Source organism: Pogoniulus pusillus, chromosome 10 (assembly GCF_015220805.1).
Source record: "Pogoniulus pusillus isolate bPogPus1 chromosome 10, bPogPus1.pri, whole genome shotgun sequence".
In the NCBI taxonomy this organism is placed as follows: domain Eukaryota; kingdom Metazoa; phylum Chordata; class Aves; order Piciformes; family Lybiidae; genus Pogoniulus; species Pogoniulus pusillus.
The window spans coordinates 14,657,158-14,683,105 of NC_087273.1; the positions used below are offsets into that span (position 1 = coordinate 14,657,158).

A 25,948-nucleotide genomic window follows, 5' to 3' on the forward strand; every position below is an offset into this window, starting at 1 on the left:
ACTCAGCACTGGTCAGGCCACACCTTGAGTACTGTGTCCAGTTCTGGGCCCCTCAATTCAAGAGAGATGTTGAGATACTGGAACTCGTCCAGAGAAGGGCAACAAAGCTGGTGAAGGGCCTGGAACACAAACCCTATGAGGAGAGGCTGAGGGAGCTGGGGTTGGTTAGCCTGGAGAAGAGGAGGCTCGGGGTGACCTCATTGCTGTCTACAACTACCTGAAGGGACATTGCAGCCAGGTGAGGGGTGGTCTCTTCTCCCAGGCAACCAGCAATAGAACAAGGGGACACATTCTCAAGTTGTGCTGGGGAAAGTCTAGGCTGGCTGTTAGGAGGAAGTTCTTGCCAGAGAGAGCAATTGGCATTGGAATGGGCTGCCCAGGGAGGTGGTGGAGGCACCGTCCCTGGAGGTGTTCAAGAAAAGACTGTATGAGGCACTTAGTGCCATGGTCTAGTTGACTGAATAGGGCTGTGGGATAGGTTGGCCTGGATGATCTTGGAGGTCCCTTCCAACCTGGTTGATTCTATGATTCTATGATTCATAGTATTGGTGCTAAAGATCAAAAAAAAGGTTTTATGGTCATAATCCTAGATATAGTATTGCTGCTGTTACGCAGTGGATGATGGCAGTTATCACTTCTTCCCTGGCAGCAGAATTTGGAGGAGATTGTCCATCTCTTAAAATTTATAGCTGGTATTTGAAAAAGAAAGCAAGCAGAATTTTAGAAAGGAGAAAATGGTAAGACACTTAGATATTAGAGTCACACCACTTAGTAAGAATTCCAGACAGACTTATAGTGATTCAGCGTCCACAAACTGAGCTGGTTTGCACTCAAGCCCAAGCCTTCAAAAAAGATGATGCTTTTACTCCATGTAGCGGCCAACATCTCATTGAGTTGGGTGCTAAAATATTCAATGGCTTCCATTTTTTATCTGTACTGTATCATGACAATTGTCCTCTTCTTGATGGTCTTTGTGGGAAATTACTTCATTGTGCTGCTATAATTCTCAGGCACAATGACTGAGAGAAACAAAAACTGGTGCTTTTAATAACTGATTGCAAGACTTTATTGATCTTGGATCACCTATAAAAGGGACTCTGGATGACATGGGCACATCTTGAAAAAATCTAAACATTAAACAAAAACTATGTCTTTGCAAAAGGAAGCAGAGAAAATTATGATGGTAATAAAAATGGTGAAGATGTGGATCGCACCACTTCTATATATTCATGCCCCTATTTATTCAATATACTTCCAGGATTTTGCTGATGGGAAACCAGTAAGTAGTCCTGTAAAGTGTGCTTTGTGGAAAGAGGGCAACAAAGACTGGATTAGATTTTGTGACATCAATGGTTTTTTTTTTTCATATTAATACTTGAGGAAACAGAATCAAATGGGCAGTTCCATTATTTCAAGTTACAGGAAAACATGGGGGAAAACCCTATTTTCTCAAAATAATAGGAGATGTGGACGTAGTTCTGGGAAAAAACAAAACCCTAAGGCTGCGGTCAGGCATGATTTTGCTGCTTTTATAAGAAACTGTTGTTCTCAGGGTTTGGTAGCTCCCGAAAGAACAACACCGCGCAACAGGCTACGGCAGACGCTGACGGCGACCCGTACGAGGTCGGGGATAGACGGCAGCAGAGGGACGACTCTCCGGGACCAGCCCCACTCTCCACCTCCCTGGCTCAAGCTGCAGATCCCGGGTGGGTGGGACGCGTTTCCCCCGTGCCCCGCGGCGTGGCGCCGGTGGGCGCTAGGACCGCAGCAGAGGCGGGCGGGTTGAAGCGCTCCCACCTGCCCGCTCCCGCCCGCACTCCCCGGGACCGGGGCGGGCGATGAGGGGGCCGCGGCCGCCGGCGATGTTCGGGGTGGGCAGGTACAGCATCCCGCGGCCTGTCACCAGGAACCTGGAGGACCTGGACTCGGTGCAGAGCGTCCTGCTGCACAGGTCAGTGGCAGGGACAAGGGAGCCGCTTCCTGCACCGGCCCTCTGCGGGTTTCGCGGCAAGCGGGCGGCGGGAGTGCACTTCCCAGGCTTGGGGGACTCTGGCGCACCCTCACTTCCCGACCGCTTACCGTAGGGCAAGAGCGGCCGCGGGAGAAATGTCCTTGCCCCGCTGCGCAGGAGAAAGTCCCTGCAGCGCCCCGAGTGAGGGACTGGCAGTGGCTAGCCCCCAGCTCTGCCGACAGGCCCCCACGGTAACCTGGTGCGGAGGCAGGAAGCGAGAGGGGCTGTGTCGGTGCCTCCCCGCACCTTTTTCGGGCGGGGGGAGCCGGGCTGCCCCGGTGGCGCTCCGGAAGGCACAGAGCAGCTGTCCGCGGGGTACCGATCGCCCTCGAGTTCCCCTCCCTTCTTGAGGAGGGGGAGACCTGCAGGTGAGAAATGCTCCCTCAGCGCAGGGTGCCCTGCAGCCCATTGGCTACCTCTATATTTCTTACAGTGTGAGGAGATGGGCTGATAGAGGGAAACTGTTGCATCAACTTTACCAGCACTTTGAACCTTTCTTTAAGGACCGGGGGGGGTGGTGGTAACTAAAGCAGGGCACTTCTGAAGGGGATGTGCAGGAGGCACCCTGTACGAGCAGAAGGAAAGTTTTCCCCTGCCTTTACCATTCCTAATGTGCAGTTTTCCCCACTATAACCCCGCAAATAAATCTTGCCAATAAGACCTTACCCAACAGGCCAATACAGGACTTCCAAAGCCACTCTCAAGGCTATTTTCTTTGTGCTAGCTGAGAGACGCTTAATCTTTATAGGGAAAACACACTCCCATTCAGCAGTACCCAACAGAAGCTCATCTTCAGTTGTTCTGTAAAGTGCCCATTTCCTAACGTGTTTTCTCAACGGCATTGATATATTTCCAACTGTAGTGAAAAAGGTAGCTGTAGCTTTCTCACAGTGCCAACTCCAAACAGCTCTTGCTATGGAAACTAACAACTAATTATTAACTCGGCTTCTCTCCAGCCTAAGCATCAAACTGAATAGCAGCTTAAAATCCATTCCTGTGAACACTGAGGGTGAAAACACTTGAGTGCAGCAAGGGGAGCGCACCAGGGCAGCCTGTCCCTGCACTGTGCTCTGAAGCCACTTTTTATGTAGTAAATGTGCCCAGGTGCTAGCATGGGACCCTCTGGTATGCAGAATCCTGTGCTTGCATTTTTCCACTGGTGTAACAGAAAATGTTCCGTTTCAAAGCTAGATTAAAAACACGCTTTGGTGCTGCTTATATTAGTACACTCCCGGTGTAATAAGGTGCTGTTCATACTGGCAATATTTGCATGCCAACTGACTGCAAATAATTGTTTACTTTCATGCTTGGCATGCCTGCCGTGCATAGCAGGTGATCCTACAAAAAGCCTATAAATATCAAGTGAAGTAAAGACAGTAAAAAAATGTTACTTGAAATCATAGCTGTCTTCTGTGCTGGAAGAAACTCTTTAAGACAGGCTTGCAAAAGGATGAGATGGGTTGAACCTAGCCTTCCCAAACTCTTCATGGCTGTCTTCGTTGCTTTTATGTTTGCCTTCTAAAATACCTTCTGTGATCCAATTGCATAGAGGGAAGTTGCTGCAGAAAGCTTGTGAAAGATCGGTCTGTTTTACTTACTGAGCATGGGAGTGTTTTCTCACACAATTTCTATTCCTTTGGTCACAAAGGTAGCCTCCATTCTCCATTTAGCCTGTTTATATATAAATATCCCAACTAAAATTCCAGTCTACTATGACTGTTCAAGTCATGCCACTTTGCTGTGGATGGTACTCCAGTATCAGCCAGCACTCACTCACAGCAGAGTGCCCCAGTATACCAGAGGCATAACACTGTCCCAGTTTTCAGCCTTGTGCTGAGAAGAGATCAACTACATCCATGACTCAGACCCAGCACGCCTGCTAAATGTGAGGCAGTGAAATCAATCTGGCACATCATCAGCAAGTTGTGGGTCCTGGTAAAATGTCTAAGATCAGGCCTGGCTTTACAAAACCAAACACGACAAGTCAGTTATAAACACTAATACTGAATTTCCCTCTGCTCTTCCATCTAGCTGCTGGAAAAACTGTAATTCCAGCCTCATTTCTTCTTCATCAGGATGAAAAATCATCTGTCTGTATGTAACAGTGGAAAAAGATGTCAGTTTCCATTGGAAAGTGATGTAGGGGTTCATAAGTATCCATGAAATAGTACCAAAAAATAGAATTATGCCCTAGTTATTTCCTCCTGTATTAGAAAGGACCAGTATATCTCTTTGGTGTGTCCTGTATGCTGTCCTCTTTTGACTCTGATCTACTCCTGAATATAAATGTGGATCAAGATTTTAAAAGCACAATAGCTTTCGAAGCAGGTTAAGCCAAGAAAGTAACAAGGAACTCTTGTTCTGAAATGCATTTCCACACATGGATTTAGTTCCTTGCAGGAACAGCTAATCAGAAGAACCTTAAGGCAAAAGAGAGTGCTTTTTAATTATCCACTTTTAAATGCTCATTAACCAGTTGTCCAGTGTGAGCACTAGTATTGATGCCAGTGATGCCCTGTGGCAAATTTTTACCATGTGCTCGTTAGGAACATTGACCTAGCCTAGAAGGCTTATGGGTTCCTTAGCAAGAAGCATCAGCCCAAACGACTTGGAGTACATGTAAAGAATCTGCCAGAAGACAAATTATTTCAAGTCCTTTCCTAATATTTATACATGAGAAATGAGAGGCTTTCCTCTCAAGAGGGATGGTGTGGGAAAATCTGTGTCTTCACTAAAATAAAATCCTGCTGTGAGATATATTGTGTCTTGCAATCTTTAATTGTTCTCACAGCAGCAAAAAAATCACATTCGGGAAAATACTTAGGTGGCTCCCAACTACTTCTCTCAGTGGACCAAAATCTTCCATGATATGGTGATCCCTATAAAATAGCAAGTAGTGTAAGACTTCCACCCCCTTTTTAGGAAGCCTGAATTTCTCACGTATTGAGTAAACAACTGGAAACAATTAACTAACTCTTCAACTTGGTGAAATTTAACATAAGTAATACAGGACCATCTGGCCTAGACTATCACTTCTTTTCAGAAACATTGCCCCATGCTGTTCAGTGTGTTAAAAGTGCTTGCAAATATAAAGAGAATTAAGGAGGGTGGGATAGTCTATCTCACCTGCCTCTATCAAAATTCTAACTCCTGCAGTGTTCCTCTTAGAAAACCGTAACTCTTTGGGAAATGATGCCTATGCAGACTGTTTTGTTTCCACAAAATACACTGTTTGGTCAATAAGGTACTTCAAAACTCCTGTTCTTTTGGAAGCAACAGAATGGAACTTGGTGCAAATATTGTTTTTGACAAGTGGAAACAACCAAATACCTGGGTTTTTTCCCCTTAAATTTACTATCTATCATGCATGGTTTATATACTTCATGTGAAGTGGTTGTTGCCAGCTAGGATAGGAAAAAAAACCGGCTTAATTATCTACCATATCCTGTCCTAAACTGAGTGAAACCATATTAGAACAAAGCATTTATTCTGTCTCCTGTTTGTAGTCTTAAAATCTATGCAACTTAACTGTAAAATCACATCTTGTACAGGCACATCAGCATGACCAAAAAATGTAGGTATCTCTCACACAAAATAGTTATTTCTAACTACTCCACTTGAAGCCTTAATCACATCAATAGAAGCCCAAAACATTTCCATCTGTTACTTCACTCAAAATCACACTTACTGACAAAACACTGTCCTAAAACAGTTTTCAGGCACAGGAGCTGCATACCAGAAATCAGGGACTCCTACTTAGTGCTCCAGCACTGTAAAATCTCACTGCTGAAGCTGTGCAAATATCCCACTGAGCAGAGATTAAATCCAATGCATTAAAAATGTTCCAACAATTACTCCCCATCCCTTTCCTTATTCACCATGAGCGTCTTGATGGGTTTACTGACATGGCTACACAGCAAGTTGCCTGCAGGGTTGCCATGGGTCTTGTTTTTCATGGATATGAATAATTTAAGTCCTGAAAACTGAGAAGGTTTTTTTCTCCTCTCCCGACTGCATCAGTTTGCATTTGTAAACTGTATTGAATGCTTTAAGGTGCCAAATAAAGCTTATTTTTGTCTGTCTCACTTCCTTGCATCTCCTTCCTAACCTAACAGCTCTCCAGACTAAGAGAGAAGTTATCTTAGTTTCTCACCGCTTCTTAAACGATTCTAATGGAGCATAACATAAAGCACAGGAGTATTCCACTGTTAACTGTTTGACTTGAAAATGATTATTTGCCTAACATTTCTTTCTCCAGATCAGATTTTGATGATAAGCAATGATTTGAGGCTCTCCCCAGAACTATGAGTGTCGTTAATAGTCTCTTTTTTGAGACCGTTGCTGACACTTTTATGTCACACCACTAAATAAATCGTCTGTTTTCCATTACGTGCTCCAGACTGACCCACTGAAATACTTTCAAGGGACTGCGGAGGCCGAACTGTGTGTTGTGAGGGAGCAAACAGGGAGGTGGGGCACTAGGAAGTGTTTGTTGTCGCCAGCCCCGGAGGCTGGTGAGCTGGCCTTTACCCGTTTCGCCTGTCCCGCGGCGGCGGCCGAGGAAGGCCCGGTGGTGAGGCCCGGTGGTGAGGCGCGCTGGCTGCGGGGCCGGCTGCGGGGCCGGCACCGTCCCGCCCGGGCGGGAGGCGCCCTCCAGGCTTCGCCCGTGTCCATGGCGTCCGCCAATGGCGAAGGCGGGCTCGGGTCACGTGCCGCCCGGCGCGCCGCGCCGCCGCTGTCATGGCGTCCGGGGGTCTCGGCGGGAGCGCGGCTGCTGAGGGGATGGAGCCGGCCGAGCGGGAAGGCGCTGGGCCTGCCGGCAGCGAAAGCGACAGCAGCGAGAGCGGCTCGTGTGCCACTTCGCTGCCCGAGTAAGGGTGGGGCGGGATCGGGCGGGCCGGCCGGGATGTCCCTCGGTGTCCCGCGGTGTCCCGGGTCACACGCCGCAGCCCCGTGCTGGGGCTTTTCTGGCGCCGGTCGCTTTCTCGGAACCGTTTCTCTGACGGAAGTCTGAAAGTCAGTCAGTGAGCGGCAGCTGCGCTGAGCAGGCGGGCAGTGCCTGGGCGGATGCCCTACCGCAGCTGAGCGCTGCCCCGCACTGAGCGGGACTTGTCTGGCGTGTGTGCCCAGTGCTTTAAAGTGGGGCTGCAGCCTGCCTGGCTCTGGGAGATGGTGGGTGAGGAGACAGCTCTGCAATGCCAGTGCGTGTTTTGAAGCCAGACATGCAAGCACGGCGCCGTTAATTTGTCCTTATTTTTTAATTCTTATAAAATTTTACTCTGTTCTCTGCATTAAAGCAAGCCTAACGCTGCTCGACAGCTCAAATGTTGTATTTTGAGGTGTAATCTACGGCATTTTATTTGTCCTGTCGTCATTAGGTAATGCAAAGAAGAAAAATATTTCAGCTGAAGTGAGATTCGTAGTGTGTTTAGGTATTATTCAGTTTGTAGTTTGCCATGCCTCTGGCTCAGTGAGAGACAAAGCTGTTGGATGTACACCTGCATTATTCTGTTCCTATGCTTAGCCAGAACTCAGCTGTAAGGCATCTCTGCCTGAAGCCATGCTTTTCCTCCATCTCTTCTGTGTGTTGAGTTTTCCTTCCTTTCCATTTCTTTGATCTTAAATGCCTATTTACTGGCATGCCATTTCAGGGGGTAAAGCCATGTCCCACATACCATAACAGAACACAAGGTATAATGCTGTTGGAGAAATTGAAGTCCAGCTTTTCTGTCATTGCATCAACAGAACAAGGAAGAAAGACTTAATTTGAGGTCCCAGTAATTTCCTCTGTTTTGGACCTATGACACTCCAGCCTTCTGAGTAGATAGGATAGGTTAAGATGTGACTTGTAACGAAAAGGGAGGGAGAAGCAGAACAGTGTTGTGAAGTAGCAGGTACAAAGTGAGATCCCTTAGCCATTCCGAGATAACAGCATTTGTTGCCATCTAGATAGGCTGTGCGTGGTTTTATAACCAGCTGTGTTTTGTGAAAGAGAGAAAAGCTTGTGAATGGTTTTCTGAATTAAAGATTACTAACAACAAATTGTGCTGCTTGATACTGCAGCTCATGTGACAAACCCCAGATGAACTGAGGAGCCTTCATGCGAGAGTAGAAATAGGAGTGTGCTGGGAGAGCTGCTTTGTCAGAGCAGAGTGCAAGGCATGTTTTCTGACAGAGCTGTGAAGTGAGTGCTTACATATGCCAGTGTGAAAGTATTAAGTAGTGTGCTGGGGGGTTTAGAGTCGTGTCTGTTGCAACAGAGTTTAACATTTGCTGTCGCATTCACTAATTGTGATGGGTCAGAACCCCTCTAGGCTGCCACAGCCATTTAGGGGATGTCAGCTCTGCCTGCAACTGAGTTGATGCCTCAGTTTGAAGCTGTACTTGGCTGTTGTGAAGGCAAAGATTGGGAAAAGTAAAGATAATGATCTTGACTTCTTCCAAAAATCATATGAGTGATATTTCATCATACAATGCAGTGAAATAGCCAGCCCTTGATTTGAGATGCTTGAGCGTGTCCAGAGAAGGGCGACGAGGCTGGTGAGAGGCCTTGAGCACAGGCCCTACGAGGAGAGGCTGAGGGAGCTGGGATTGTTTAGCCTGGAGAAGAGGATGCTCAGGGGTGACCTTATTGCTGTCTACAACTACCTGAAGGGTGGTTGTGGCCAGGAGGAGGTTGCTCTCTTCTCTCAGGTGGCCAGCACCAGAACGAGAGGACACAGCCTCAAGCTACACCAGGGGAAATTTAGGCTCGAGGTGAGGAGAAAGTTCTTCACTGAGAGAGTCATTGGACACTGGAATGGGCTGCCCGGAGAGGTGGTGGAGTCGCCGTCCCTGGAGCTGTTCAAGGCAAGATTGGACATGGCACTTGGTGCCATGGTCTAGCCTTGAGCTCTGTGGTAAAGGGTTGGACTTGATGATCTGTGAGGTCTTTTCCAACCCTGATGATACTGTGATACTGTGTGATACTGTTTTCTAATTGCCATAAAGCAAGGCTCATAGATGTTAGCTGTTTGTTTCTGAGTATGATTGGGTGAGAAGTCTTCTCTTACTTCAAAATCTTAACTTGGATCCTTCATATCTAGTGTATGTTTCTTCCGTACATGGACAATTTCAGTTGGCACAGTTTTTCAGACATTTACCCCAAAGAAGTGTCTCTGTGGGATCCGTGGAATGCAAATCTGACAGATTATTCAATCCTTTTACTAAGCTTCCAGGCTTATACAAAAGCTCAGGTTATTGTGTAAATGCTCGTTTTGGCACAAAGGAGGTGACATGGAAATGAAATGTTAATTATTTATTTTTGTAGGCTTGTTTTAAAACAGTTGTGAAACTGTTAGCTTGTTCTAAAACAGTTGTGAAGCTGCAGATTTCTTGTCTCGGATCCGACTTCTTATAGGTGTCTGTAAGGATCTGTACTGAGAAACTGATAGTTCCTTTACAGTATGTTCATGAATATGCCTTCGAGGGGAGCAATTCATGCCTCTGTGACACTTTTTCAGTCTGGCCTTGTAAGCTCATATGCTTATAGTGACTCTGTTATGCATGCTTGTCCTTGATGAGCCTTCTCTGTGGAGCGCTTCTGTTTGAGTGGACCCAGTGTAAACACCAATCCCCACCTCCTTTTTCCCCTTGCTCCGTGTAGTAAGTTCTAATGAAAAAAAAGACAAGGATGAGAATATGGGTGTGTGAACTGACATCCAAGCTAAATTTGGACTTTTACCTCACAGAAGGGTGAGCTTTTCCATAGAGCACAGTCCCCTTTGGAGAGGAAATAAAAAAGGCTGTCGTAGATCACAGGAGTTTCTGCTAACTCAAACGTTATTTATTCCTAAATTGTTTAATGTTTCTTTTATCGGTTTTGGGTTTCCCAGTACCAGAATGCAAGAGTGCTTCTTAAGAAACAAAACAAGGATAAAAACTCTCTCATGTTATTTTGTACCTAAAGCCTTATGAGAGATGTTGAATCAGATCATTGTCTGCCCTAACAGCCTTTAGGTGTTGCTATCATGCTAATACTTACTTTCTTGAGCAAGATACTCAGGGTCTTGAGTAAGACTTTGTAGAAGATGCAATGTCTGAATTAGCCATGACCATCTGGCATAGCTCAGTTATCACCAGTGGTGGCTTTTCTTTTAAAACTATCTGCTTAGACAAAATAATTAGTAAATGCAGAGAAAGTGCTTGACTTCCCTTTCTATCTGCAACATCCATAGACTTGTCAAGTCAGTGGGGTTCCAGGAAGAGAGTCATGGCAGTGTTTTCTCCATATATAGTCCAGCCAAATCGTCTTAGAGCTCTTAAAGATCTTGTGCTGCAGCGTCTTTCTATGATGTTCTCTGTTCAAGTAAACTTTGAATCTGTATAATTTATCTGCATATTCAAATTAATGCCCTATTTGAATTATATACTAGTTTAAAACATAAAATTTGCATGCTTTACACAGTAAAGTTAGTTCTAGTATAAAGTGAACCAATGTATGTTAACATTAAACAATTAATGTGAACCAATGTATGTTAACTTTAAACAATTAATGATGATAATTATTATCTAAGTCTCAATTCTAGTTTTTCTTCATTTGATTTTTATGAGTGTGGGCTGGCTCAGGGAGGTTCTGTTAGCTCTGATATCAGGAAGAATGAACTGGCCTTGTCTGTTTCTGAAAATCTGCCATACAGAACTTCCAGGTGTTCCTTCCTGCCAATGCTGATTAGTTTTGAGTGTGTGATCAAAAATCTCTCTAATATTTAGCTTCAATGCTTTGGTAAATTAAACCACTTAAGTACTCCTACTTTGATCATATTGATCCTCCTCCTTCTGTAGCAATACTGCATGGTTCATCTTGGGCTGGGAACATGGAGCTTTTGCCTCTCGCCTATCATTTTCTATCTGGGATTTTTTTCCTCAGCCAAAAGAGTATAATTTCCTTCAGTCTCCCTTTAAAGCATGTTTATCAAGTAGTTACTTTTTGTCTCTGTGCTGTGGACTTACTCCAGTTCTTCCATCTTAAGATGTGCTGTGCAAAACTGGACATGGCTGACACATTGCTATTGCCAAATTAGGACAAAGGTTTTGTGCTGTGCAGAGGGTACTTGTGTTGATAAATCCTGTAGCTGGCTTTTCTTTGCAGCAGTTTGTTGCTAGTGACTTAGTGATCCACTCCAGCTGCTACAGGAGAAGCTGTAGCAGTGCTTCCTCTTCACTTGTTTGGTGTCTTACTGCTTGTGGTCTTGAGCATGCCACTTTGAACTTGTCTTAGTAACTGCTAGCTAGATTTTGTCTGTTCTTTTTGGTTTTTTATACTGAGGGGATTTTAGACTGTTCATCCTGCCTTTTTCCAAAGGTGTTGCACTACAATCCATCTTATAAATATGTAAAGGAAAAAGTAACAGGAGTGTCAAAGAAATGGGATGCCAGTTTTTCTGTATGAAAAAGCCCTGTTATGGCTATAGAATTATTGATTAAAACCTGCATATGGAAGAAATGGTTTGGGGTTTCAGTTTTTGTTTATTTTCAGAAAAGACAGGGTTTTTTTTTCTACAGCTCTTTTCTTGTAAGGCATCTGATGAACCTCTTTTAACATATGGGAGGGATATATTTCCTTGCACATCCATTGTGTGCCTCAGCAGAGCTCACACCCTTGTGGCAGACGTAAAGCAGTTGAGCTTTCAGCATTCAGGAGGCAATTTTTTTTTTTTGCCTTTTTTTAACCTTGCACTCTCCCAATCCCCTCCTTCCTTAAAGTAATCAGATGTGACTTGTACAGTGATCTTCCCTATCAGAGCTCTCATTGATCATTCTTCTTTCTTTCCCAGTGACCTTGAGCCTGAATGGTTGGATGATGTGCAGAAAAATGGAGAATTATTTTATTTAGAATTGAGTGAAAGTGAAGAAGAAGCTCTGCTGCAGAACAGCTGTCCGGAACTGCCAGCAGTGAATCATGTCAGGTTTCGTGAAAATGAAGCTGAAGTTATTCAAGAGGGATCACAGAAAGAAAGAAAGTATGAACTGAAGAAATTGACCAAAATACTAAAAAAGAAGAATCTTTTGCCAAAGCATTCTGGTAAGAAAGGCAGTGGAAGCCATACTGTGCACTCCACGGGGCCTACTTCCATATTGAAACATCAGCCCACACAGAAAATGGGTGTGACCGTTCAGCAAAAATACAAAGATGTGTATCTGTATGTAAACCCCAGAAAACTGGACACTGCTGGAGAAGGTGAGCAGCAGAGGCTGCTGGAGGCCTTAGTAGGGATTGTCCATCAGTCTTCATGGAGCAGCAGAAGAGCAGAAAAGCAAAGCAGGAAGGATAGAGTCACCAGAGGAAGGAGTGAAGAGAAGCTTGTAGTTCATGGCTTGGTGCCAGGTAGTTCAGCAATGAAAACGGGTCACATCTTGATCGGTAAGTAAACAGATGAACAGGCACCTTTAGAGTCTTCCTTTAATATGAAGAGTTTTTTTCTTTGCTTTTGTTTTCCTCCTTGAGGCAGCTGACTCTAGGAATATCCCTGAGACAGAAGCAGTTACTTAGAGCAACTGTTCTGCCAGTTCTTGAGCAATTAGTTAAAATAAATGGCATTGCATCTGGTGTTTTGTTACCTATTCAGTTTTACTGTATTAGAAGGTTTAAGAACATGACATGAAGTAGGAGGTGTTAACAGAGTAAGGAGATGACAATCCTTTAAACATACAGGGAGTGAGCAGCTTGAATTTGAAGTAGCAAATACCCCACTGCCACCACTTCTAACTTAATGCAGAGTTTGCTTGGTAGGTAAGTGGGACTGGAGAAAAGCTATAGTCTGCCAAATAGTGTATTTTATTTTCATTCTTTTCCACACCATCTTCATTATCTAAAAGCTTTACTCTCTATGCTTTAAATGGATTTTGTAGCATTAAAATAGGAGAGAAATATTGAGTAAGATACATTTATGTGTTAGAAACTTTAAGCACAGCCTTGTTTGGATATTCTTTTGTTGAGCAAGTGTAACAGCTGCCTCTTCAGCAGTTAAGATCAGGCCTCCAGATACATAGTCGAGGGAGGCAGTGAGCCAGCAACCCAGCACTCCTTTGATTTGGCTGTTGTCAAACACTTCCATGGGTTGATGCAACTAAACAACCTGGCATAAGACTAACCTAGGAGAAAAGCTGCCTGTCTAGTTTATGCTGGGTGTAGTAAGTTAAACTTGGATCAGAGAAGGTCTGACAAGCACCTGAGCATGAGGAGTGGAGGGGAATAAACTGTGGCTGTTAGTGAAGGAGCAGAAATACTCCAAGCATCAAGAGAGTGTTAAAAGGACTTGGCACCTGCAAGACTGCAAGCTCAGAGACAGTAAATGTAAGATAGCTAGCCTACATCCATAAAGGGTAAAAGGTGGTTTAGTTACCCTTGAAGTTGGGCAGAGAGCAAAGATGTGATGTTGGTTAGAAGATCTTGAACGTCTTAACTTAAGTAATGCAGATCCCACAAAGTCAGCATGAGTGCTTTTCAAATTCCAGCTCTGTGTGTGTAAAAAGGCAGATCGTGCTTTGACTAGCTGATTCTTCTAGCATGTGTTTTTGGTGAGGATGCTGAAGAATACTCCAGAGGGAGAGCTGGATAACTTTCAAAATTTACCAGAAAGAACTAATTAGTAAAGAAGTGGGGGGATGTGGTCTGAGGAAGAGGAGTAGGGGGGGAGCTTCAGCTTGATCTGCTTATTGGTATTTAGTCTCATTAGTGTGAGGGTGGGTATTTATAACCTGTAAGTTAATTTTGGGACACAAATCTGCATATAACTGCATGTTTGTAAGAGCAGGTGTAGAGTCAGGATAGTGCTGGCAGATACTGTTTCCAGGAAATAAAGCTAATTTTCTAACTGGAGATGGTGCTTCATCTGCAGCACTTAATGCTTCCTGAAACTAGTGAGGGCAAAACCTTTGGAATTCTTGGATTTATTTCAGATACAGGAATATTTAAGCTAATCTAAAGAGTCTAGCAGTTTAATATGTCCTAGGCTCTCATCAACCAATACTGCCCTCTTTTTGCACATGGAGAACAAAGACTTTTAAGGATACTGTAGATACTCAGCTCTTAACTGAGAAAATGAACTGCATTCTGTGCCAACAGCAAAAGATGTATCATTTTCATGTAAAAATACTTTCCAATGATATGCCTGTAGTGAACACTGAGTACTCTGGAACTTTCATGCAGTGTCTAGAAATAGGGATGCTTTGCATAAATTAGATGGTCAGGTTTCAGTGCTGTTTGTATAAAGAATGTGCAGTAAGGAAAATAAAAGTTGTGTTGGTCAAAAAACTTATTTGTTGCTTCTGCATTGTACATCAGAGGATGGGATAGCTATGGTATACACCCAAAGCTTGGTTTAGCAACCTTAGTTCAATAGATAGCCTCCTCTCGTTGTTACAGGATCTGAAGTTGGACAGAAAATTCAATAAAAATACATCACAGCTTTGCTTGTTGTTGGTTTCAAAGTAAGTTCTAAGAATTGTGTTGTGAATTGTGGAAGCAGACAGTAAAAAGTATTTCTGTGGTCAGTTTAAAACGAAGGTATTTGCACAAAATTCAGCTGCTTCTTAGAATCATAGAATCAGTCAGGGTTGGAAGGGACTACAAGGATCAGCTAGTTCCAAACCCCCTGTCATGGGCAGGGACACCCTACCCTAGAGCAGGCTCTCCACAGCCTCAACCAGCCTGGCCTTAAACACCTCCAGGGATGGAGCTTCAACCACCTCCCTGGGCTACCTATTCCAGGGTCTCACCACTCTCATGCTGAAAAACTTCCTCCTCACATCCAGCCAGAACCTACCCATCTCCAGCTTTGCTCCATTCCCCCTAGTCCTGTCACTCCCTGATATCCTGAAAAGTCCTTCCCCAGCTTTTTTATAGCCCCCCTTCAGATACTGGAAGGCCACAATAAGGTCACCTCGGAGCCTCCTCTTCTCCAGACTGAACAGCCCAAACTCTTTCAGTCTGTCCTTACAGCAGAGCTGCTCCAGCCCTCTGATCATCTCAGTGGCCCTTCTCTGGACATGCTCCAGCATGTCCACATCCTTCTTGTAATGGAGGCTCCAGAACTGAATACAGTACTTCAGGTGGGGTCTCACCAGAGGGGAGTAGAGGGGGAGAATCACCCTTTTGAGCCATGACAAATGAGGAACAGGTGATCTGTACAGGGTGATGCCTGCTGGTTGGTTTCTTTTAACTTTGTCCATCTTCATCGACTTGAATATGCATAGAAATTTGCCTATTCTTGTGCTTTTTCATATTTCAATGTCCTTCAGTGGTGCAGACTATTTTCTGCAGTGGTCTTCTGGCAAACAAATACGAAGTGTGTTTTCCTTTTTAAAATACATGCTTTAAAATGAGATACTGTGGTCTCATGGTGATGTTTTGGTGCTTTAAAATGAAATACTGTGGTCTCATGGTGATGTTTTGGTACACTGAGTGGCTTACACAGATTCCGAACTGACTATGAGCAGCACAACGCAGCTCATGACCTCCTGTAGTGCAGGTCACTCCTGCAGCGCTCTGCTACCAAAATTCTTCTGGTTATGCCTGATGGAGTTTTCTGACTCTCCTGTCTTTTTTTAAAATGTGAGCTCCCTAGATTATTTTTCCCAAGACTTGGATTTGTAATATGCTAAATAATAGCCAGGTTACTGATTGCTTTGTGTTTTCATTGGCCAGTTAGCTAAAATAAGCATAGTAGCATCCCTGCTCACTGGAGGTGGTTTGGACAAGATGACCTTTGAGAGTCCCTTCCAACCCCATGCAGTCTGAATCTGTAGCCATTTCAGTGGCTACTCTGGTTCAAGTTTAAGGGCAGGTAAATCCTCTTTTTGTTTTTTCACTCTGAATAAACAGTTATGAAGTGGTTATTGCTTTCTTTTCCCTCCCTGAATAATCACTTTGCTCAGGTGGCTCCTTCAATTTATTTTGAAATGTGTATCCCTTATGGCTTTGAATGCTTAGCACATCTGTTTATTATTTGTGCACTACACTTTATGGTGTGGCTTTTTTTTAAGATTGCATATGGAAGTCATAAGCCTTGTTGCTGTATTTTATTAACCAACCAGAATGCAGGCACTGACCAGATGAAAGTAAATACAGCAGTTTTGCAAGCTAAAATAACTCTGCCACTTTGTAACTGTAAAAAAATGCCCCTCTATACTTGTATTATCATTTCATTGCTTTTTGGTTTGGTTTTAACAGGGCAGCATCCATCTTAAATTTTCAAAATTAAAATGCCCTCACTGATTTTTTATTTTTTTAAATTCTTGATGTCACAGAATCATAGAATCAACCAGGTTGGAAGAGACCTCCAAGATCATCCAGGCCAACCTAGCACCCAGCCCTAGCCAGTCAACTAGACCATGGCACTAAGTGCCTCAGCCAGTCTTCTCCTGAACACCTCCAGGGATGGTGACTCCACCACCTCCCTGGGCAGCCCATTCCAATGCCAATCACTCTCTCTGGCAAGAACTTCCTCCTAACGTCCAGCCTACACCTACCTCGGCACAACTTAAGACTGTGTCCCCTTGTTCTATTGCTGGTTGCCTGGGAGAAGAGACCAACCCCCACCTGGCTACAACCTCCCTTCAGGTAGTTGTAGACAGCAATGAGGTCACCTCTGAGCCTCCTCTTCTCCAGGCTAAACAACCCCAGCTCCCTCAGCCTCTCCTCATAGGTTTTGCGTTCCAGGCCCTTCACCAGCTTTGTTGCCCTTCTCTGGACACATTCCAGCACCTCAACATCTCTCTTGAATTGAGGGGCCCAGAACTGGACCCAGTACTCAAGGTGTGGCCTGACCAGTGCTGAGTACAGGGGAAGAATAACCTCCCTTGTCCTACTGGCCACACTGTTCCTGATGCAGGCCAGGATGTCATTTCCATTTTGGTTAAGATGAAATAGAGTTGTTTATATCTTGTGTTTTTTAAGTGTCTTTTGTGCTTTTGGCAAAATTATTTCCTTGCCTGAGTTCTTTATTAACAATAGGCAAAGCTTGGTCTGCCATGTCAAATTTTCTAGTCTTATCTTTATATTCCATGAAAAAAAGCTCCACTAAAAATGTAGCACAATTTCATTTCTCTTTTATTTTTTCCCCCTCCTCTTCAGACTGAGTCCTATCCAATTCACATCAGGGGATACTTCTTAAAAATGCTGATGAGCCTCATCTTCACTACAGTATAAATGAAAAAGTAATTTAAATGACGTGGAAATACAGGAAAGGGCTTTTCAGTAGCAGAGCATGCTATTATTACCATCTTTGAAATTATCTTCTCTTCTTACTACTTTCATCACCCTCAAGGTTTTGTGTAAATTCTCTCACTTGATCAGTAGTCAAAAATTTGTCAAAAATCTTGGATGATATTAAAGGAGACAGTAAATAATCCAGGTTTGAACAAGTATGCAAAAGATGCAGGCTGCTGTTAGAAGCTTCGTTTGAAAGGTCCTGATCCCAACACCATTTCCTGACAAACGGTTTTCTAAGGGTTTCTAGTCCAGTAATTCTATTGATTTTATGTGGGAGAGTTATTTGTTTGTTTTCCCCAAATAAAGTTATGTTTAAGTAGCAATCTTGGTCATTTTAATTTTAACAGTAAAAACATAGGTATTGCTGTTGGAATTCTGAAGTTTGGTAAACAAGGTTCTGACTGCCATGAAACCAAGAAAATGGTGAAGCACTGACCAGTGGTTTAAAACAGTCATCCATTCACAAAATGAAACAACTTGCAGTTATCTTCCAGCTCTCATTCAAATTATTCCAGCATCTCCTTATCTGAGTTGCTTCCAAGTGATTTTGTGTTTGAGGTTATAGACCAAGTGGCCTCAGCTTTGTAGCACCGGATAGGATATAAACAGCTTTTGATTTAAAATCAACCCTACTGAGTTAAGCCTTGATTTTTTTGAGGCTTTTCTTCCAGTGTTCAAACGAGTGTTGTGCTTTGGGGTTTTCAGATTCTCCAGTTGGGCAGAGACACTGGAACAGGTTGCCCAGGGAGGTTGTGACCGCCCACTTCCCAAAGGTGTTCAAGGCCAGGTTGGATGGGGCTTGAGCAACCTGGTCAAGTGGAAGGGCAAGGGCTATGAAGCTAGATGATCTTTAAGGTCCTTTCCAACCTAAACCATTGTGTGTGATAAATGCTGCTTTTGGCATTTGCAGACCGTGTAACTAAGAGTCCTGTCAGAAAACTATGTCCCTGAAAGGACCAAAATGCTGTCAGAATTTCAGATTTTTCGTGAGGAATGACCATATATGGTGTATTTGTTGAGGAGACTTTCCAAAGGAGAGATGTTGGGCACGCAAGACAGAAACAGCTTGCGTAAGCTTTGCTGTGTTCTCACTGTGGTGCTTGGGATGTCGTTTATGTTCTTTTAATCTCCTCTTGAAGTTTAACAGCATTGGTTTGGGTAAAAGCAGCCTGCTAACATAAAGCAAGTAATTGATCTGGCTTTCTTCAGTAGAATGTGTTCCATACTTTGCCTTTTTAGGAAAGGAATATGTGAGCATTTGTAAGTACTTCCACCAAGTCATTACCAAGAACAGAGGATTTCATGAAAGAACATCCTCAGTCCTCTCCCATGTGAACACCATGGTTCTGATTTTAATTCTGTCCAAAATGTTTACGTCTAATCGTAGTATGGAAGTGGTATTCACTTATCAGTCAGTATCTCCTGCTTAAATGCAAAGATCTGCTTTTGGAAATGATGTTTGGAGGTTTATCTCTAGGGAATGAATATTTAGCAGAAGTAATAGCCCTGTGCCTGGTGGCAAAGCAATGAAATAAATATTTTAGGGATGCCAGCAGTCCCAAAGATTTTTTCTGAACTTTGTTTTTTAAAGAGCAGGAATAATTCTCTCAGCTGTTTGCAAACTAGATGTTTGAGGTCAGTATACATTGTTCTGAGCTACTACTGACTGGATGTGAGAAGTCTTTTCTAGTAAGGAGAGGAGAAGACAGAACAAAGATAATAGGAATTCCTCCCTCTCTTCTTTCTGTTTCCTTACTTCAGTAAAATAGAGTGTTTAGAGAACATTTATGGACATCTTAGAGTTTCTTTGTGGGCTGAGAGTCTTTTTATAATAAGAGAGAGAACTAAAAAACTTGGTTATTATTGTGAGTTCATTCCTTAAAGACAAAAGCATGTATTTTTCTAAAGATAAATTTATTGACTCAAGGTCTGATATCCTGGATCTGCCTGAAGAAAATTAATTTCTTCTATTGCAGCTGCTCAGTGTGACTAAAAATGGAACCAAGTGAGACATTCTAATCTTTTAACATGGTGACTTTAATCACAGACAATAGTGATCTTACTGGTGGTAGGAAAGCCAGCTGATAAGAGCAGATCAAGTGTTATTCCATACAGTATTGCACAGTAAAATGTTTGTATGAAACTATTTTGAGCCTTTTAAAAAGGCAGAATTTTATGTTACTTTGTATAGGGCTGGAGAAACTGTCTGTTTCTTGCCTCTGGAAATGTATACATCTACTTCAGAGAAAAGGAAGAAGTTCTAATCAATTTCTGTATTTAAGAAAAAGCAGTCTAAGGGGTCTTTCACCCACTTCATAGAGCACAAGAACAACTGAAAAACATATTTGCAGTACCATCTGTTCAGCTTTTTTCTCCTGCTAGTGAAGTGTCCCTCTGCATGAAATTCACCAATGATCTGGTCCCAGGAAATGTTGATTTTTTGTAAACCCACCAGGTTAGAAAATTTAAGCAATGACAAATACCATTTACCCTTTTAATGTTGTTTAACCTAGATTGGTTAGGTATTAAGTGAAATTACATTAAACTTTGTATGTTGGCACTATTTTTCACACTGCTGAGACGGAAGAAACAGTCCTCAAAGAAAGTGTAGGTGTGATCTCCCTTATGAGGAAAGGCTGAGGAAGACTGAGAGGTGACCTCATTCATAAAGATGTGAAGAGCCAGTGTCAGGAGGACGGAGCCAGGCTTTGCTCAGTGATGTCCAGTGATAGGACAAAGGGCAGTGGGTGCAAGCTGGAGCATAGGAGGTTCCATGTGAGCATAAGGAAAAACTTTTTCACTGTGAGGTCACATAGCCCCAGAATAGGCTGCCCAGAGAGGTGGTGGAGTCTCCTTCTCTGGAGACATTCAAAACCTACCTGGATGTGTTCCCATGCGTGTGACCTGCTCTAGGTGGTCCCGCTCTAGCAGAGGGGGTTGGACTCCTGAGGTCACTTCCAAACACTAACATTCTGTGATTCTGTGTGACACTCTGAACAGAAAAACATTAGCATACATCAACTGACATGAATTATTACACTTCTTATCAATCTTGTGATCGTGTTCTGCTTTAAGACATTCTATGTTCATCATGTCACACACCTCCTGTTGTGCCAGTGACGTATTTCCTGTTACTTCATAGTCTGTATGCTTTAAATTATGTTGTGTTTGGCAAAAAGAGGGGGAGAAAAAAATGGAAGTACTCCCATCACCCTCAATTCTGGGAATTCCATACTGCTTAATGTACATTTTCCTCGGTTTACACCAAGTTGCATTTCTCCAATAGTGATACAGGATTTTCTGGCACAGTGAAGGAAGCCCTGCAGGACTGTTTTGGCTGTATCATCTGGAAAGTTGTTCCATTTATGGTAGATGATTACATTTTTATAAATTGAATGGAATAAATATTTACTGCTGCAATGAAAGTTTTACATACGTACATTAAGCACTGAAAAAACAAAACACTTCTGAGTATATAGCATGTACATGCTGATGGATCTGCTTTCAAAATGCCTTTCTGTATTCCACCTTGGGAGATGGAGTTCAAAAACATTCCTTGAAGTGCTAAAGGCGCATGTGTCTTCACAACATGCGTGCAGCTCCTTTGAATGGCTTAGTCACTTAGGTAACTCAGCTGTTGTCTTCACAAAAGAATTGGGAAGTCTCTAGTAAAACGAACAGCACAAACAACTGTTGTTTGGTTCGTGCTCCAGATAAGTACAAGAGCAATTTATGCTTTGTCTTGCATTTGTGGCCATGATCTTTATAGCGTTCTGCAACAAAGAATGTTGTAATCCTGTTTATAATTCCTTGTTACCTTAGAGCAGCGTGAATGTTTTGCTTTTGATTACTGATGTTCAAGTCCTCGGGCTCTGGCTGGGACTTAACTTGCTTTTAAATGCAATTTACTTTCAGCTTTCCTGACCCTGAGTTATTATTGTGCTGAAGATCTGATGGGCATAAACTTCACTGTGCTGTGCGTCAAGAAACACAGAAGTTAGGAAGAGGGCTATAATTACTCGGGGAAAACCCAATGTAATCCATTCCAAGGAATGATAACATTTCTGTGTGCATATAGTCAAACTTAACCTCTTCTTGGCTTTGCAATAAGAAAGAGCAGGGATGAATTTTCCTTTCAAGTGAGTGGTTGATTGTTGCCTAGTGTATTAAAGAGGAATATAGCTTGCATTTTAAGGAGATCCAGTATTTTCTTGCTGATAGTCAAGAACATTCTTTCTTTAATCTGCCTTAATTGTTATTTGCAACAATGTTGAGCAACTGACCCAGTGCCTGGGAAGAGTTTCAGTTGGTTTTGATGGTATTTAACAACAAGGTAAAGACAGAAATCATGCTAAACTGTCAGATCTTTTCTAAAACTTCCAGATTCTGGTGTGTTTACTAGATTCTCAGGAAATGGAGATATCTTAGAGATCCAGATTATGCTTTTCCTTGGCATGCACATCACATCATCATCACAGTTTGAGCTGAGCAAGTCTTCTCTCTAGAAAGCTTAAAGTATATACTGAAACTTAGAGTTGTTCAGTGCATTTCTTCTGCAGCTGAGCACAATTTGGTTGCCAAATCAAGGCCTGAAATACAGTTACACTAACATGAACAGTTGCTGTGAATCCATATCCTTTTCTAATCTCTTTACACTGCCTGAAAGAGCAATGTCACTGCTGCTACTGCCTGGCTGAGGACTTCTCTTATGCAGGTGCAGTGGAATAGTGCTGTAATGCTGCCTCAGGCTTTTCACGTATTGTGGTACAGGAGAAAAGGACAGGTGTCAGCACTGCAGCTTCAAGAATTTATGGTACTCCCTCAACCTTGCTAATTCAAAGAGAGGGGCTTACAGGTGGTGAGATTATCCCATGGTTAGGCTTAGCCAACACTTGAAACTTCTGATGCAGTGAGACCATAAGAGCATTGAGGTCACCAGCTCATGTTTCTCAACATAGTAGGAACCATCTACTTCAGTGTAACGAAGAGACAGTTTTAGTTGTTTGCTTGTCATGTTAACTTGTGAAACAAAACACTCTTTGCCTTTGTATTGTGGTGTAACAGCTTCTAACTTTCTCTTGCTTTTGTCTCTTTTATCTCCAGGAGATGCTCTAGTTGCTGTAAATGACGTTGATGTGAATTCTGAAAACATAGAAAGGGTTTTGTCTTGCATTCCAGGTCCTATGCAGGTACGGTAGTTGAACATTTGTTCAATGCCCTCTTCTTTCTAACCTTCTTTCTGTAGGAAACGGAACTTAGGTGATCTTTTTCGTAGAACTTTCTCATCTACTTTTTGAACACCTTGGTTAATGCGAGTCAAACTTAGAGTACAAATTTCAGAGTTTAATCCTGGGAAATTTTGTGAAAATAGGTATGTTCAAGAGGCTCAAGCCAGTGTCCCACGTGAGGTACAGCCCATCTGTTGTATTTTCAGTTTGACATCAGCCAGAGTCAGAAAGCACATTCAACAGTGTGCAAGAGGTAGCAGCATACTGGTAGGTTTAGCCTAACCATAACACCTTATTTTTTTCCCAGTGTGAGAATCAGTATTCATGCTTGCAGAATTCTAAGTATTCATGTCACCCTTATGAGAACTATTCATAGAACTGTTGAGATTGGAAGACACCTTTGCCACATACATCTGTGGAAGAAAGAACGTTTTACTACTTTTCTTCCTCAGAAAACAAATTCATTATTATGTTAATGTTCCTATCAAAAGTAATGACTTGTGCTGAATACAGGGAAGTCAACCCTCTGAGACCTTAAAAACACTTTTAAGCAGCAGTAGTTATAGCTTTAGGTAAAGATGGCAGGTATGATCACTTTGAGGGTTGAGATTTTGAACACTGATCTCAGCAACTGAAGGACAAGGTTTATATAATATTTTGATGGTGTGGGTTATTGGGCTGGAGAGCTGTAAACTGGCAAAAACATGTCAGAAGCAAGATACTGACACCTAGCTCAAGAATAACCTTGTCTGCCACAGAATAGTAATGGCTTGTCAATTGCTGTTCTTAAGGCAGTCATAATCACTGTGGAGATACTTAAATATTTATTACTCTATCAATAATAAAAGATTCACAAACTACAAGACAGTAAAAAGAACCCTGAATTAGCAAGTTGTGCTGTTAAAGATATTTAAAGGAATTAAAGAAGTTGATACCACTTTCATATTTAAAGAGAAAAATAAAATGATTATTTTAAAGCTTTTGGATTAAATGTTTTAGAAAACCCAACAGTAACAAAGATTGACAGAAGTCAGTAATAAAAATTTATACAAAAAGCCCCTTCAAAACTGACCTGATGAATGTGTTTCCCCCAAAATCTATCGCATTTCTCTTTTTTTATAGCTGGATAATAATTTTGAAGTGATAATGAAGAATTAAATAACCAATAAAAAATTAGCTAGCTGTTTCAGAGTCAAAGTAGGAGAGTGTAAATGACCTAGGATATTAGTAGCATAAAAATTAAGTATTCTGAGTAATTCTGCTTCAATACACTTGCTGTTGGACAGGAAGAAGAGGTAAGACGTGCAATTATAGGTATGAGATAGAGCAGGTTAAGTTGTAGTGCCTGCTACTGTGTGTCTGTAACCTCTGGGTAGTTTGTTGTTTTGGTTTTTTTTTCAGGTAGAACATATGAGGTGATACTAAGAGAAATGTTTTACTGTCCAGAGATAAAAAGAAGTGGAAATTTTGGATTTTGTTAAACATGTTTCTGTTCACAACTTAGGCAGTGTAAGTGCCTGCAGAACTACATTTGCAGTTGCAGTAAGATTGAGCATTAGTCTGTCAGTTTAGGAAGCTTTCCAAGATACTTGACAGTATGAAGCTTGCCTAAGCTACCACAGTTGTGGTCAGGTATTGGCAGCCCTCCATGGCAGAAAAGCCTTCTCTTGCCTGTTTTTAACCAAATATGGAGTTTCTATAACTGTTATTAAATACAGAATTACTTAAAAAACAGAGATTATGTAGTTTATTTAATTGTGTCCTTGCTAGATTAGAGTTTATGTCGTTACTGGTTGCTAAAACGCACTGCGAACCTTTATGCAGCAGTTACTCTTAATGCAACTTTAACATTTACATTGTCAGTAAATCTGTCAAGTAGACAGCAATTACTTGAAATGTGTAACTGTTTGTCATGTTGGCTTTCCAAAACCTTTTATTAAAGTGCAATCACTCCTTTTTTACTGTGCAGTCTGAGTCAAGCCAGAAGAGCGATCGCTGAAATAGACCAGTGGAGAAGTTAAACACAGAGTTCTGGGGTTTTTTTTTGTGGTGTGTAACACTGCTCAAGCTGCTGAAGGGACAGAGGGTTGTTGTTCCTGAAATTTAGTAATAAAGTCAGCTGTTAGACGGCAGAATTGTTAGTATACCACACCACACAGTGCAAAATATCAAAAAAGGTGCAGTCTGAAGCTGGTTTGCTATAGTTAAAAGTTATTTACATAAGCAAAGCTTCTGCTCTTCTGGGTCAGTGCTAAAAATTACTGGATGCCATTTCCAAAGTTATCTGCCTCTATAACTAATCTCAATTGCAACATGTGGTATAACGTCTCCCCTTATTGTATTGCCAGAAGTTTGTTTTCTTGCCTTAGTTTAGGCTCTAGCTTCTAGGGATGTAAGGGGTAATTCAGTGTATTTATTGAGTAGTAGTGGTCCAAATGCTACATCAGTCATTTTGGTTTTTAATAGCAGGACTGTATCTGTTTGTGTGCTTCCATGTTACCTACTGAGATAAAAAGTTCCAGTTCTGATTAAGGCCATGGACATTTCATTTAAGCTCTGCAGTAGGCAATGAACATTGCAGCCCAAAGCATACCCCTCCATCAGTGCCTGAGATACTGTGACAAATTTACATTCTTCTCTCCGTACCACTTTACATTTCCGTAATCAAAATAGCTGTTGCTGTTTGCTACCATCACCAGAGAAAGATGGGATATGTGAAAAGCAAATATTTTCCTTAGCATGATACCTGGAAGCTGCTGCAGCACTATTTTACCAAAGCTTTTTAAAATTAATCTGTCAGAGGTAGGCATTCAGAATAACAAATCTCAGCCTGAAATTTTGAGTTAGACTTGTGCAAACCATAAGCACATGGAAAACAAAGACGTAAAGCAGGAAATGCCAGGCAGTCTTACAAGGCAGGCAGTGCCACCAGCACTGCCTAATAAAATCCACGTTCTAAGCCAGCAGCTTTCTCGCAGATAAGCAGAAGGCTGCCTCTGGGGGCAGACCAACAGTCTAACAGCCACACCGTCTGTTTCTCACACTGGCAAAAGTTAAGTAAAGAGTATTGACAAACAAATATAGAGTGACCTTCCTGTCATACTTTTCCAACTTCCAGTGGTCAGTAGTTAGGGTCCTATTGGATTACTTAGAGGTTTGTACCTTCTTTTTTAATCTAGTTCTTAAAATCCCTTTGACCTCCACAGCATCCTGCAGCAGTGTTTTACATAACTGATCTGTGTTACAAACATTGTTGCTTGTTTCAAACCACCATCTTACTAAGTATTATGAATTATTCCCAGGTTCTATGTTATGAGTAGTTAACTGTCCATGTCTTATTTTTTTGTGGCATTTCATGACCTCAGAAAGTCATGAAATGTATGAAAGTCATGAAATTCATGACTATGGAAAGTCACAAAATGTTCCACTTTCCTGAGTGGAAAAAGCCCCATCTGT

The 25,948-nt window shown here is 42.3% G+C and overlaps 1 protein-coding gene across 3 annotated transcripts in view; it reads left to right on the forward strand.

Moving 5' to 3' along the window:
- The first annotated feature begins 1,760 nt into the window (after positions 1-1,760).
- Positions 1,761-25,948, forward strand: part of INTU (inturned planar cell polarity protein) — a 46,774-nt gene continuing 22,586 nt past the window's right edge. Inside the window, exons 1-3 of one of the 3 annotated variants that reach the window (XM_064149968.1) lie at positions 1,761-1,951; positions 11,827-12,413; positions 22,368-22,453. In XM_064149968.1, coding sequence (XP_064006038.1) covers positions 1,839-1,951; positions 11,827-12,413; positions 22,368-22,453 — 786 coding nt within the window. In that variant the 5' untranslated portion in view covers positions 1,761-1,838. Of the gene's footprint in view, positions 1,952-6,751; positions 6,883-7,027; positions 7,213-11,826; positions 12,414-22,367; positions 22,454-25,948 lie in introns of those variants that run through there. The other 2 variants (XM_064149967.1, XM_064149969.1) reach the window with 2 other exon arrangements.